This window comes from Galeopterus variegatus, unplaced genomic scaffold (assembly GCF_000696425.1).
Source record: "Galeopterus variegatus unplaced genomic scaffold, G_variegatus-3.0.2 Scaffold1249, whole genome shotgun sequence".
NCBI lineage: Eukaryota > Metazoa > Chordata > Mammalia > Dermoptera > Cynocephalidae > Galeopterus > Galeopterus variegatus.
The window spans coordinates 381,694-396,607 of NW_007727360.1; the positions used below are offsets into that span (position 1 = coordinate 381,694).

At 52.6% G+C, this 14,914-nt stretch overlaps 1 protein-coding gene across 2 annotated transcripts in view; it reads right to left on the minus strand.

Moving 5' to 3' along the window:
- Positions 1-557: 557 nt before the first annotated feature.
- The window catches only part of SCARA3 (scavenger receptor class A, member 3), a 35,416-nt gene continuing 21,059 nt past the window's right edge, over positions 558-14,914 (minus strand). For both annotated transcript variants that reach the window (XM_008575880.1, XM_008575881.1), the window contains exon 6: positions 558-2,349. In XM_008575880.1, coding sequence (XP_008574102.1) covers positions 1,898-2,349 — 452 coding nt within the window. In that variant the 3' untranslated portion in view covers positions 558-1,897. The remainder of the gene's footprint in view (positions 2,350-14,914) is intronic.

Genomic DNA, 14,914 nt, shown 5'->3' on the forward strand with positions numbered 1-14,914 from the left:
CAGGGCTTGCACTAGGCTGTGTTTTACTAGTGAATGAGGTTACCGTGCCTTAAAGGTCTTCTGGGCACAGGCCCTGGCTGATCCACAGGGGACCCGGCTGTGCCCCGTTTCCTGCAGATCCCTCTTGGCCAGGCGCCTTGGGACAGGTCTGGCCTGGCCTCTTCCTCCTTTTCTGCTCTATCTCCCTGTCTTAGAGACAAAAAGAGGGAAGCAGGAAGCATCGCTCTGGTGTCTAGGCCTGTCCTCTCTTCCAAACTCATTTTAGTCCAAGAGCTATAGTGTGGCGCTGCAGATGTGTAGAGCTTACTGTGTCCCCCTTGGTTCTTGCTCTCCACGGGCAATTCCCTCAGATGTTCTTGGTCTCTGGCGCCACAGGACCACTGCGAACTCCTGGCAGAGTTCTGGAATGAGGGGCTGGGGGTTCAGACCCCGACTCCACAGCAGGACTGAATATCTAGGGGACCCTTGTCACTGGTTCCCCTTCAAAGGCCACTGTGGAGCAGAGCTCTGAAGGCATCATGCCCCCGGGTCCAACAGAAAGGACTAGAAGACACCTCCCTCCTGTAAACAGCTCTTTACTGCGTCAGTGATACTATGTCGCATGGTGTTACATGTGGAGAGGGGAGTTACATGGCAGCAGGGCAGGTGGGTGGTGCAAACCAGTTGCACATCTGTGACGTAAGGAAGGTGGCAGGAAGGCTTTGAATGGGGGAAGGGCTGGTCTCTGAGTCCATGTTGGGAGGAGACAGCTCCGTGTCCCCACCCAGGGGTGCTGTGACTCGGTTTGAACAGGCAGGGCAGCTTTACAGCGAGGTTAGCCAGTAGGAAACCGTCACGCTGCCGGGGACACTTCCCAGCGCCCCTTTCTGCCAGTGTATGTGGGAAGTTGGCAGGGGGTGAGGGGAGACATCAAAGTGAGCCCCTTCCACTCCTGGTCCAGCTTGCCACTTGTGCAGAGAGGGCTGGGGCCATCCTGGGTCGTGGTAGGATGAGATCAGCGTGCGGCTGTGGGCAGGGGGAGAGCCACCCTGTTCCCAGGTCCTCCCTGGCCACTGCAGGGGAGACCTCCTGGAATGGGTGGGTCAGGCTCGGGTGTGGCAAGGGAGGCAGCTTTGCAGGGAGACCTTTCACGCCACCTCTGCCTGCCACCTCCAGCTTCTGTGGCTTTCCTGGGTGCACTTAGGCAGAATGTTCCAACGCCTGGAGAGTCTCCCATGCAGATGAAACTCCTGCTCACATTCCTCCCGGGACACTCCTGATAGGCAGAGGCAAGCATGAAGTGAGGATTTTCTGGACATGTGAAAAAAAAATGTTGAACTCATCCAGGGCAGCGTGCATGGGGTTCAAGGATGCCGGCCCTGGTGGAGTCTCACTGTCCTGTGTGAGGCAGGGCAGCCCCTGAGGACTCCATTCCCGTGATTACAGGGAGGGTCTTGCAGTTGCCAAACCCACCTTGTCTCTGGAGTTTTGGCTCTAATGCCCGGCAAAGGTTTCCCATGGTCCTCACCCATGGGGAGTCCCAGGAAACTGCTGGCCAGGATGGGCGTGAAGGTGCTAAAAAGGCTGGTGTGGGTCGCCACTCACAGACCTTCTTCCCGAGGTAGCCACTTCCCTGGAGGGCTCAGTACAGGAGAGGGGTCTTCTGTACTCTCCTGCCCAGCCAGGGAAACCCAGTTGGCCCCTCTGGCCAGCAGGGAAATGTGCGTGTGCCTGTGTGGGGGCTGCTTTCCTAGAAGTCACTATTGGGGAGCCCACAGCTGTAGGGTCAGGTCTGGACATCCCCAATTGGAATCAAAGAACCAAAATTGTCTGTAGGTGAGACTTTCTAGAGGGGTTCCAGCTGCTCTGAGCCCCCTTCTGGCATTCAGTGTGGCAGTGTCCAGACGCAGGACCCTCCTCAGAAGGGGCTCTGGCTTCCTGGTGGGCCTGGGGACCCGGGCAGGCCAGGGGGACCCTGGATCCCTGGTTCACCCTTAGGCCCCACGGGCCCCCGCTGGCCTGGCGACCCTGTCTTCCCTGCAATTCCTGGTTTTCCCTGAGGCCCTGTGGGCCCTGGAGATCCTGGAGGTCCCTGTGGCCCTGGAGGCCCCACGTCGCCTTTGGGGCCTAGATCTCCCCTCGACCCTCCAGTTCCAATGCTTCCCTTTAAGCCTTTGAGGCCTGGGAAACCTCGAGGGCCAACTGGTCCCTTTTCTCCCACAGGTCCCACCTCCCCAGGCTGCCCCTGAGGACCCTGGGGTCCCGGGGGGCCCAAGCCACCGGGGTCTCCTTTCAGTCCTCTACTGCCAACAGGCCCTTTCACGCCCACATCTCCTTTGAGTCCTCTTGGTCCTGGAGGGCCAGGGGCACCTAGAATTGGAGAGAAAAGGGGAGAGGTCAGTCCATGAGGGCTCGCCCGCAAACAGAGTGGGCACAGCCACAGCCAAGGGTCAGACAGGAGCCAGGCCCAGGTCTGCCACCTCCTGCTCTCAGGCTGGCCTTCTACATCTGCCACGGCCTCTGATGTGGACTCACCCCCCCGCCCCCCATGACTCTCAGGTGTCTGGGGACGGGTGGAGTCAGGTGATGCAGAGGAGAAAGCCAGGGAAGGGAGGCGTGAGGAGGGGCCCATCCCACTGTGGAGGCATAGCCACAGCCCGCAGAAGGGCACTTCCTCCAGGAAGCCCACCCTGAGCCCCAGCCTCTTCTCTGCGCTCTTGAGGCTACACCTTTCTGAATCTTTTAGTTGACACCCAGAAGAGAAGTCACAGCACAGTTAAAGCAAATGCCAGGTGCCTGTCTGGTGGGCTCTGCTGCATGGTGCGGCACCCTGACAACAGGCAGGGAACATGTCCCATGCAGCCCCGGCACAGAGGCACAGGGTCGTGAAAGCTCAGTGTGTGCTTGAGAGGCTGATTCCCCACGCAGCTGTGGACTCTGCTGGGGACCTGGCTCTGGATGAGGGCCTGGGGCGGGGGCGGGGGGAGATGAAGTCATGGCCCTTTCTTGAGGAGCCCTGTCTTGCACCCATGCCAGGGGTCTGATGACGTCCTTCTGGCTGGGTAGGTCTGGGAGTCTCCACCCCTCAGAGCTGTACCAGCCCTGAGGACACAAAGCAGAAAGTGCCCATCACTCTGCCCTGACATCTTAGAATGCCTCAGGAGCACAAAGGAAAGAGAATCATCTGGCCTTACGAGGACAGTGGTCGTGGAGAATGACAGTGTTAGCCATTGTGGGTCAAGGCACAGCATGCACCTGGCTTTCCCTGGTGGCCTGGGCAGTGATCAGTGAACCCCGGGGCTGTCCTGGAAGAGGAGGTCTAATGCCCAGCTCCAGGTCTCCCTGAGACCCCTGCTGTTACATCACCCCCTCTGCAATGGCATCCTAGAGTTTTTGAGCTAGGTGGGACCTGGTCCAATTCCCTCATTTCACAGAGGAGTCAACTAAAGCCCAGAGAGGTGACGGCTTCCTGAGCAGGAGGCAGAACCCAGGTGGTCCTCTCAGGGGAGGGGATTCGCACGCCGGGAGCTGGGAGCCCTCTGAGCTGCCATGATCCAGCTCTGCAGCTCCACGGCCCTTCCTCCTAGCTTATGTGACCTGCTGCCCCGCGCACCCCACCCTCTGCTGGTCCCCTGCCCGTCACCTTCCCTGAGTGCTTCTCAGTGGAACAGAGCGTCAGTGAATACTGTGTTCTATTATGACCTAAACTGGAAACCAGAGCCCAGACAGAGTCAGACCCACCAGGGCCAATAAAAACCTTCTAGTCTGTCCCCTGCCACCACCTGCCATGCCCACTTCCTGGCACAGGGGTGTGGCCCTGCCATGGCTCATGTGGCGTGCTAGCCGCCAGGGCTGGAGTTTGGGTCATTGGATGGCCTGGGGCAGGGACGGCAGAGGCCTGGTGTAAGAAAAGCTGGGAGGCAGGACCTGCCCTCTGGTTCCCAGCAAGTCTCCCAGCATGGCAGCCAGAACCCAGCCACAGGAGCCACCTCCCCCAGCCTGGCAGGACCTGCCAGGAGCTGGCAAAGCCTCAGCATCTGTCTTTACCCTAACTCTGCTGCTGGCACCTGGGCCGGCTGAGGGAAAGCAGGAGCCACTCGGGGGCTGTGCAGGTCTGTACAATTGAGTGGCACGCAACAGTTTCCAAGGCCCCTGTGGCTCTCCGGCCACCCCTCCCACGCCTCTCTCTTTGCCTCCTGCCTCTGCTGGCTCCTTCTCGGCCACCTCCTTGAGCTCGTCCTCTGCCTGCTCTAGGAACTGAGGCTCCCCCAGGGCTGCCCCGGCGCCTAGTTCTTCCCTCTCTCCACTCTTGCCCTCTGGGTGGGAGAGTCCACAGTCCCCATCTCCAGCATGAGGAGTCCCATCTGGACAAGGACACCCTTCCCTGCCCTCAGGCCCAGCTGAAGCCCCCTGCCTCCCTCCCACTCCTTTCTATGCCACCCTCTTCAGTGGGTGACCCCTGCTCCTTGTCCCTGAGCAGCCCAGCAGCTGGCTGGGAGGGTTTCTAAGGGTTTCCATGCCGGCAGCAGAGGAGAAAAGGCACAGACGGAGGCCCCCTCCTCCCTCCTCCTCAGTAGCCCCCTCGGGCTCCTCTTCTCAGGGAAGGTCTGGAGCATCTTTCCCCAGATGGGGAGGACTGAGTACCCACACACTCCTGGCGGACATTTGTGCAGAAGCCTGGGCCGCACGGTCCGCTTCGTTGCTCTGGGGCACAGCCCAAGCAGGAGCGGAGGAAGGACCACCCCCAAGCCACGGCTGCTGCTGCTGACCCCACCTCTGAGAACGCAGACAGGGATCCCAGGCAGCAGTTGTGGGGAGATCAAGTGGAGTGACATCATCTGAGGCCCGTCCATGTGTCCCGGGCCTCCGTGTGGGCTACTGACGGGTGCCCGTGCTGCCGACCGGAGCCCGCCTCACTGCCAGCGTCTGGGCTGGTGGACGCAGCCCGCACCGCCCCGTGTTGGTATGTCTAGCCGGCCGGCCCTGCAAGCGTCAGCCCTGGCTCATGCGCTGCCATGTCCCTGGCACTGAGGCGGTTGCCTTATTTTACAGATGACACCCTGCGATGCAGAAGGTGGTGACGTGCCCAAGACCACAGCCAGCAGTGGTGGAGCCGGGATTGCACCCCAGTCCTGAGAGGCTCTGATACCCATGCTGCTGCTCGACCCCCAGCCACCTCTGCTCCTTGTCACACTGAGGCAGGGGCTCCTGGTCCTCACCAGCCTGCCTGCCTCCCACTGCCAGGGCCTGCAGTCCTGGGGGCTGCCTGGAGGAGGGGAGCTGGGGGACAGCTACAGAGCAGGAGTAGGACTCAGAAAGACGGTCCTCCTCGGGGGAGGCCCGCCCCTCTGTGCCAGCAGGAGTCATGCCGTCACAGAATCGAGGGCTGGCGGGACCAGGGCTGGCAGGGAGGTAGCCAACACCATAGCTGTGTGGTCAGTGTAGGGGGACGGAATGTGGACTGAGGCTGACCGAGGCCCCCTCCAGGATGGGATGCCCCTGACCCAGCCAGTCCTGAGACATTGATATGGGAGGACCAGCTGCTTCCCTGGGCAGAGAGGAGACATTTCAGGCCAAGGAAGAAACACTAGCAGCCATAGCTGAGGTACAGAGTTGGGAGAGGGGACCAGAGTGCCCTGGAGTCATGGGCAGGCCCATCATTACTCAGGAAGCCGTAGGCTGTAATTAGGCTCGCCAGGCCCATTAGGGCCCACCCACAGCTGACCACATGTCTGGGATAATAGGGTGGTCTGCCCCTAGTCTGCACTCAGGGCAAGGTGGGGGGTAGTGAGCATGGGCAGGAGTACCCGGTTCCTCGGGGTACCAATGCTGCCCACACATGGGTGGGGTGGGGCGCAGGCGCGAGGGGCCGCAGCAAGTCTCACAGTCAGAGGCACTGGCCAGCCTATAGGGTAGAAGGAAAGAGACACGGAAGGTGCACCTCGCAGGGGGCTGGCGTGGTGCCAAGCAAGGCCTGCCCATCGGGAGCCCTGGCTTTTGGTCCCACTCTGGTATTAGCAAACTGAGCGGCTGAGCCTCGGGCTCCTCTCTGTTCAATGAGAATATTGGCCGCATTCAGGGACTCTCAGTCCTGGTTGTTGTCACCTGAGGAGTGTTGGGAAAACATGCTGGTGGGTTCCACCTCTGCCCACGGTGGACTAGTTTGTGATGGACTCAACCTCCCACTGAGAACAAGCAGGACTGTAGAGAAAATACCAAAACATCTTCCTGAAGGCTCTGGAGAGACACCAAGAGCCAGAACCCCAAGGAGAAGGGGTCCTCCGAAGCTTGCCTTGATGTCTTCTGCTGCCTACCCCACCCAGGCATTAGTGGGCTAGTGACTGGCGTGGGCAGAGAGGCTGAGAAGCCAAACAAAAGCTTTCTGCAGTGTCACAAAAACTGGGCTCAGTGCTACTGAATCGTCCTCACTGCCACTTCTGCAGGTAGCTCCTCTGCCCTGGACAGCAGCCTCTGCTCTGCCTTCTTTACACGTAAACTCCCGAGCACTTCGGGTTTGGGAGAGGGATGGAGGGTGGAGCTCATAGAGCAACGTTTACATATTTAGACCCTCTGGTTTTGGCCCTTCTTGCTCCTCTTTGGCTTCTACTCTTGGCTCACACTTTCATTTAGTCATTCCTTGAGCAAACATGTCTTGAGAACCTCCCAGGGGCCAAGGACTGCTGGGCACTTGATGAGTGAGACAAGGAGCCCGTGCCATCAAGCAATTTAGCTGCATAATAATCCCTTACACAGGACCCCTTTCTATATTTCACAACAACTCACACCCTTTATGACCACTTGTATTCATCACTACTGCATTGATATTCCTATTTGCAGGTAAGGAATCTGAGCTGAAAGTTGCCAAGAGTCCTGCCCCAGGTCATCCAGCTAATAAGTGGTGATGGTTTTTGTCTACAATTCCCAAATGATAGTCCTAGCACAGACACTGTCTGGCATAGACACAGAAATTATCCCACAGAGTAGGAAGAGATAAATATTCTGTGAGAGGCATAAACACTGTGGAAGTACCACAGGCTTTCTGTTGAGTAAATGGAGGCTTAAATTAATCGGAGCTGGAGCAGGTCTCGCAGACTGGCTGGTCTTACCGCTTCATTTATAGAAGTGATCCTGCCTAAAGACCCAGAGTAAATTAGAAGCCTGGATCCTTTTGTGGGCACTTTAAGGGTTCCAGCTCTTCAATCAGTTCACGTGGGCTGTGGCCACTGCTGACCCTCTTTATCCCAGACAGCAGCTTGGTTCTGGCCAGAGGGAGACCTCATTGCCCACTCCAGTGTCCGAGCCTGTCTGCATCTGTATGTGGATAAATGAATGAGTGACCAGGTCCCTTTAGGAAGGGATGTGCCTTGTGCCTCAGAGACCTTCCTTCATATGTGGCAGATTTTACATGTGGTGACTTTAATGACCAGAAGAAATGCTGGCCAACAGACAATTTTAAACAAGTGTGCAGATGTTCAACTAAGAATCAGATGTGGCTCAGGGATTCCACCTTGCTCTCAGAGCTCTGCCCTGACTCGGACACCAGCACATGGAAATTCCCAAGACTATTGTTGGGTCAGATTGGAATGGTTCCTGTCAGCACTTTCAGTACCATCTCCCTCTTATCCACTCTCTGCCCATGGCTGACACCCAAGCGGGTCTTTTTGCTATCTGCCAGCTCGTGCCCTCAGTGCCTGCTTTTCTGGGTGGGCACTGAACGTGCACATCTCAGAGCGATGGTGAGGGGTCAGGATTTTAAATCATAGTGTGACCTTGTGTTTGTTCCTTAAACCCTGCCTCCCCTGATCTCAGGCTACCTTTCTGTAAAACAGAGTCACCAACACTGCCTTTTATCCTGTGCAAGGGCTGTTGTGAGGCTGAGATGAGACAACTGTGTGAAGGGCTTTGCCATCGGAAAGCTCTAGATTTCTTTTGTTCTTGGGTTGAATGCAACAGAAGCACATTGCCAGTGGGTGAGCCGTAAGAACTATCTACTAATGCCCCTCACTGGAACATTGCACCCTGGAGGTCAGGCACATACTACATATTTTAGGTGAAATACTGTGGGAAGGTTTCAGTTACCATGGAAACACTCAGTACCTGGCTTAGCTGCAAAAATAAAATACAACTACAGGCCAACAGGATCTCCCCCCATGAATGCCACCAATCTAGAATAAAGAAAAAATCAGCCCTAGTGGCAGTAGAAATGCTCAATGATATAAAATGAAATCAACATAGGTTCAGGACTAAATGGTCAAAGAGAACTAGATAATGAAAGAGGTTGGTTCCATGTCTGTGCTCTGTTGAGAGAACAGAGTTGTCCAGGACCATGGGCCCCTCCCTTTTTCCCCTTGGAGCTCTTTGGCTGAGTGGGCCAAGATGTTTAACCTGCCAAATGTACACTGCAGGTGCAGGAACGGCCAGTTCTCAGTGGCTACTTATCCTGTTCTCTACAGCTGAGATCTGCTATATTTTTAGGTTTAACATTCTTCCAACAAAGACACACGCTTTCTGGGGAAGAGCTCAGAGAACGACGCAAATTCCTAGTGTAAAGAAATCCAGCTTAGGAGTCTTTTGGACCATTTTCCAAAAGAAAAACTGAGGAAAAGACTGGGAGGAGATGGCCGTCCACAAGCCAATGAGAGAGGCCTCAGAAGACACCAGACACCTGAACTGGGAAAAAATACATTTCTGTTGTCTAAGACACCCAGGCTGTGGTACTTTGTTATAGCAGCTGGAGCAAACAAAAACAGTGTTTTTCATAATAAAATACTCATAAGAAGGTGCCCTAGAGCATTTCATGTTAACTAAAAGAGTGGGTCAGAAAACCTACTTTTGATACAGAATTCTAGGGTCAGTTGGGGGTGGAGTTGCTCCAGGGTAGGAAGAGGTCAGTCCTTGCTGGGATTTGGTTGGAAGTGGGTGGAGCAAGTGCAGGAACTACACTAGGTAGCCCAGACTGTCCCCACGGAACATGCCTTGTTCACACACAGGCTTTCAGAGGAATGAGGTTGTATGTGACTTTACAGGAGAAGGCCACTCAAGGCAGCTTGGACCTTTGGATCTGAACTGCCTTGAATTTGAATCCTGTGTCCACACTCCTGGTCAGCTGTGCAGCTCGGGGGCTAGAAAGGGCTCCCCAGTTCAGTTGGTTGGTTCGTTTGCTGAAACAGGGACCAAAAGGTGGCTCATAGTGAATGAATTAGAAATGCCAGAACATTCTTTGGTTTACCACAGAGATTCAAAGTCTTAGGGAGATTGGAATGTTAAAGTAAATTTGTCATTTAAGACCTACTCAGCCACCCTAGGAGAGTCTGGAAGACACACCTTTTGTCATGACTGTGAAGGGAGCCCAGGCAGGCTTGAGGAGCTATGTGACTACTTTTCTCTGCAGGCCAGATCTCACAGTGGGGACCACAGTCACTGAACTGGGAAACCTAAATGCAATGGGAGTAATTGGATCCCAGTGTGAAAGCACCTAAGTGGCAAGGTGGACACGGCTACATAACAGACAGCAGAGTCAAAGCAGCTATTAGAACAGTCTGACGCGTGTAGACCTATGGCACTGGCTGGTTGATCCTGGTATTCCTGAGTGAAACGGGAAGCCTGCTAAATTCTTACTTGATATGAATAAACAAAAAATTTTATGTTAACAGAAGTCTAACTTGAATCATAAAAACAGAGAACCACAGCCCCTCAATGAATTCCCAGACTTGGGAACCCTTTGAATGAAGGGGAGGCCAAGTCCTCTTGAGGAAGGACCCCGGTACACTGCCAAAAATTTATACTGATAATTTTTCTCCCAGTTTTCTCCAAAAGAACTTGTGATCTGTTACCAGGGTTACTGTGCACCAAGGAAAAGGAAATAATCAGATCTTTTGGGCACTACTGGACCCTGGCTCTGAACTACCACTGATTCCAGGAGACCCAAAACGTCACTGTGGCCCACCATCGGGGTGATGGAGGTAGGTGATCAATGGAGTTTTAGCTCAGGTCCAACTCACAGTGGGGCCAGTAGGGCACTGAGCCCATCCTGTGGTTATTTCCCTAGTTCGAGAAAGCATAATTGAAATAGACATCCTCAGTAGCTGGCAGAATCCCCATGTTGGTTCCCTGACCTGTGGAATGAGGGCTGTTATGGTGGGAAAGGCCAAGCAGAGCCCACTAGAGCTGCCTCTACCTAGGGCAGCAATAGATTAAAAACAACACTGCACTCCTGGAGGGACTGCAAAGATTAGTGCCACATTGAGGACTTGAAAGAGCAGAGGTGGTGATTTCCTGGCTCACCCCCATTCCCCAAAGTCCCCATTCAATTCTCTCATCTGGCCTGTGCAGAAGACAGATCTTGGAGAATGACAGTGGATTATTGTAAACTTAATTGGTGGTGACTGTCCAATTGCAGTTGCTATTAAAACATCCCTTACCTGGTGTGAGGTATTGGCCTGGCAAATGCTTTTTTGTCCATCTCTGTCCATGAGGCCCACCAGAAGCAGTTTGTTTCAGCTGGCAAAGCTGAAGTCCACCTTCACTGTCCTACCCCAGGGGAATATCAACTCTGCAGCCCTAGGTCATAATTTAGTCTGCAGGGATCCTGATGGCCTCTCTCTTACACAAGGTATCACACAGGCCCAATACATTGATGACATCATGCTGACTGTACCTAGTGAGCATGAAGTAGCAACTCCCTAGACTTACTGGTAAGATATTTTCATGCCGGGGTGGGGGGGTAAATCTGATGAGAATTCAGGGGCCTTCTACCTCAGTGAAATTTCTAGGGGTTCAATGGTGTGGGGCATGTTGAGATAGCCCTTCTAAGGTGAAGGACGAGTTGTTGCATCTGGCCCCTCCTACCACCGAGAAAGAGGCGCATGCCTAGTGGGTCTATTTGGATTTTGGAGGCAACATATTCCCCCTGCCCATTTACTAAATGACCCTAGAAGCTGCTAGGTTTTTTTTTTTTTTTGGCTGGTTTTGTGGCTGGCTGATACAGCAATCTGAAGCCTTGACCTTGATGTTACCAATACCACACTCTAAGCAAGTGATCTAACCAGCCAGCCCCATAAAGTTGCTAGTTTTGAGTGGAAATCCAGAACAGAGGAAAGCTCTGCAACAAGTCCAGGTTGCTGTGCAGCTCCTCTGCCCCTTGGGCCTATGACCCAGCAGACCCAGTGGTCGTTGGGGTGTTAGTAGCAGATAGGGGTGCTGTTTGGAGCCTTTGGCAGGCGCCCATAGGTGAATTACAGCACAGTCTCTTAGGATTTTGGAGCAAAGCCCTGTCACTCTCCATAGATAACTGCTCTCCTTTTGAGAAACAGCTCTTGGCCTGCTACTGGGCCTTCGTAGAGACTGAATACTTAACTGTGGGCCACCAAGTTACCATGCGACCTGAGCCACACATCACAAGCTGGTGTGATATGAAGTTGGGCGTGCACAGCAGCACTCGATCATCGATGGGAGTGGTACACCTGTGATCAGGCCTGAGCAGGTCCGGAAGGCACAAGTTAGTTACATGAAGAAGTGTCCCAAGTACCCATGGTTCCCATTCCTGCCACACTGCCTTCTCTCTCTCAGCCTGCATCTGTGGCCTCATGGGGAGTTCCTTATGATCAGCTGACAGAGGAAGAGAAACACTGGACCTGGTTTATGGGTGAATCTGCATGACATGCAGGCACCACCCGAAAGTGGACAGCTGTGGCACTGCATCCCTTTCTGGGACGTCCCTGAAGGACAGTGGTGAAGGGGAATCCTAGTGGGCAGATTTCTGGGCAGTGCACGTGGGTGTACATTTTGCTTGGGAGGAGAAATGGCCAGATGTGCAACTATGTACCAATTCATGGGCTGTGGCCAACAGTTGGGCTGGATGATGAGGGACTTGGAAGGAACATAATTGGAAGATTACTGAGAAGGAAATTGGGGGAAGAGACATGTGGATAGACTGCTATGAATGGAAAAAAATTTTGAAGATATTTGTATTCCATGTGAATGCCGACCAAAGGGTGAACTCAGCAAAGGAGAATTTTAACAATCGAGTAGACAGGATGACCTGCTCTGTGGATCCAAGTCAGCCTCCTTCCCCAGACACTCCTGTCGTTGCTCAGTGGGCTCATGAGCAAAGTGGCCATGGTGGCAGGGACGGAGGTCATGCATGGGCTCAGCAACATGGACTTCCACTCACCAAGACCAACCTGGCCACTGCTACTGCCCAATCTGCCAGTAGCAGAGATCAATTCCGAGTCTCTCACTTGGCACCATTCCCTGGGGTGATCAGCCAGCTACCTGGCGGCAGTTTGAAGGCGTGTAGCACTTCTGCAAAAATGACTATCCGTGGGATTAAAGAATACTTTAGTCATGGACTTCACATAGCATTGCTTCTGATCAAGACACCCTTCACAGTAGATGAAGTACAGCGATGGGTGCATGCTCATGGAATGTTCCCCACCACCCTGAAGCTGCTGGCTTGCTAGAACGGTGGAACAGCCTTTTGAAGTCACAGTTAGAGCTTGGTGGCAGTACCTTATAAGGCTGGGGCAAGGTTCTCCAGAAGTTAGTATATGCTCTGAATCAGCCTCTAATATATGGTGCTTTTCTCTTATAGCCAGTACCCACGAGTCAAGGAACCAACGGGAGGTAACGGGAGGGCACCACTCACCGTTATACCTGGAGACCCACTAGCAGTTTTTTGCTTCTTGTTTCTAAGACCTTATGCTCTGCTGAGGTAGAGGCCTTAGTTCCAAAGGGAGAATTCCCACCAAGAGATGCAGCAAAGATTCTTTCTAACAAAAGGTGAAGACTGCCACCTGGCAACTTTGGGCTTCTCACGCCTTTGAATCAACAGGCACAGAAGGGTCACTTGTGCTGGCCGGCACGATTGATCCTGACTATGGAGGAGAAATGGGACTGCTCCACGGTGGAGGTAAGGAAGAATATGAAGAGAACACAAGAGATTCCTTAGGGTGTCTCTTGGTCTTGCCATGCCCTATGATTAAGTCAATGGAAAACTACCACAACCCCCTCTAGGCAGGACTACGAATGGCTCAGACCCTATGGGAATGAAGGTTTGGATCACCCCACCCGGTAAAGAACCATGACCAGCCGAAGCGGTTGCTGAGGGCAAAGGGAATATGGAATGGAGAGTGGAACAAGATAGTTATGTACCCTAGCTGCATGCGCATGACCAGTTACAGAAACGGGACTGAGACTGTCATGCGTATGTCCTCCTTATTTTATTATGAATGGTTATGGGCATGTAGAGGAAATAACTTTGTTTTCTTCCTTCTCTTATTCCCTTATCATGTGATGTAAGATGCATTGACTTTATATCACTGGAATATGTAAATATTGTTAACTTCACGTCATAGTATTTAAGCAGCAGAATAAAAGTCACTCAAAGATTAACTCCTCTTCTGGGGGAAGGGTTAGTGAATTTTTGGTTGTACACAGGATAGCTGCATCATGTTAGGTGAAATTATGACTTTGTTATTGTCTTTATTTGGAGATTAAGTATGGTTTAAGGAGATGTGTGTGGCTGCCAAGTTGACGAGGGGTGTACTTGTGATGTTAGTTTTATGTGTCAACTTGACTGGGTCATGGGGTGCCCGGATAGTTGGTCAAATATTATTCTGGGTGTTTCTGTGAGGGTGTTTGGGGATGAGATTTAAATTGGTAGACTGAGTCAAGCAGATAGTCCTCCCTAATGTGGGTGGGCTCATCCCACACAATCAAAGGGATTGTTTCCCTTTAATCCCTTCCACCAGCACAGTGCCTGACACACAGTAGGTGTTCATCATGTTTCTGTTGAGTGAATGTGTACATTGGTGAGTAAAGCACCTGGCACACCACTGGGACCCACAGAGTGTAGGCTTCTTTCCTTTACCTTTGTAACTTTCAAAAAGCAGTTGGCCACAATCTAGCTCAGATAGATTAACATTTTCTCCAGTCTTATATTTAAAACTTTATGTGTGGGGCTTAAAAAATATCAAGAAATTCCTGCCTGCCCCCACAACCCTAAATGCTTTTTGCTAACTTCTTAAAATTATAAGATGTAACTCATGGTGTTGGCTGCAACCTTGATGTTCTGTCAATTAAAATATAAATTCCACTATGGAGAAGAAACATCACTCCTTTTCTGTCTTTTCAATTTAAGTGTGAAAGACATTATCACATTATCAGTTCTATTGTCAAGGTTAGGTTTGGATGGGGATGTGAGATGGTTAGTTTTATGTGTCAACTTGACTGGGCTACAGGGTGCTCAGATATTTGGTCAAATGTTATTCTAGGTGTCTCTGTGAGGTTCTTTTTGGATGAGATTAACATTTAAATTGCTAGACTGAGTTCAGCAGATGGTCCTCTCTAACGTGGGTGGGCCTCATCCGAGCAGTTAAAGGCCTGAATAGAACAATAAAGCTCACCCTCCCCTGAGTAAGAGAGAATGCTTTTTGCCTGATGGCCTTGAACTGGGACATCAGCTCTGCAGATATTGGACTCCATAGAGACAGGAGCCAATGCCTTATAATGTTTACCTAAGTGCATACTATTGGTTCTTTCTCTGGGGAACTCTGGAAAATACAGAGGAACATGAGAGGGATTGGAGGAGAAGCCAGCATCAGAGTGAGGGGCTCTGAGGGGCAGATAGTTGAGAACACTCAGGAGGGGTGGGGAGGGGGTGGAAAACAAGAGGAAACAGAGTTTCCAAAAGACAAGGCCTGCCCATTTCTCCGTATGGCCCCAATTTAAAAAATCCACATATGAAAATCCAGATTTGTGTAACAGGCAAAGTTAGAAGCCATCACACATTTGCAAAAGAGGTTTGCGAGGATGTTTCTTAAAGCTACCCAAAGCCCTAGGCATTTGCTACAGGATTGCATCAGCCCACTTGGATTTGCCTAAACCCAGGTAGTTCGGTGTCTGGCAGGATCACCAGGGCCCCGTGGGAGCTGTG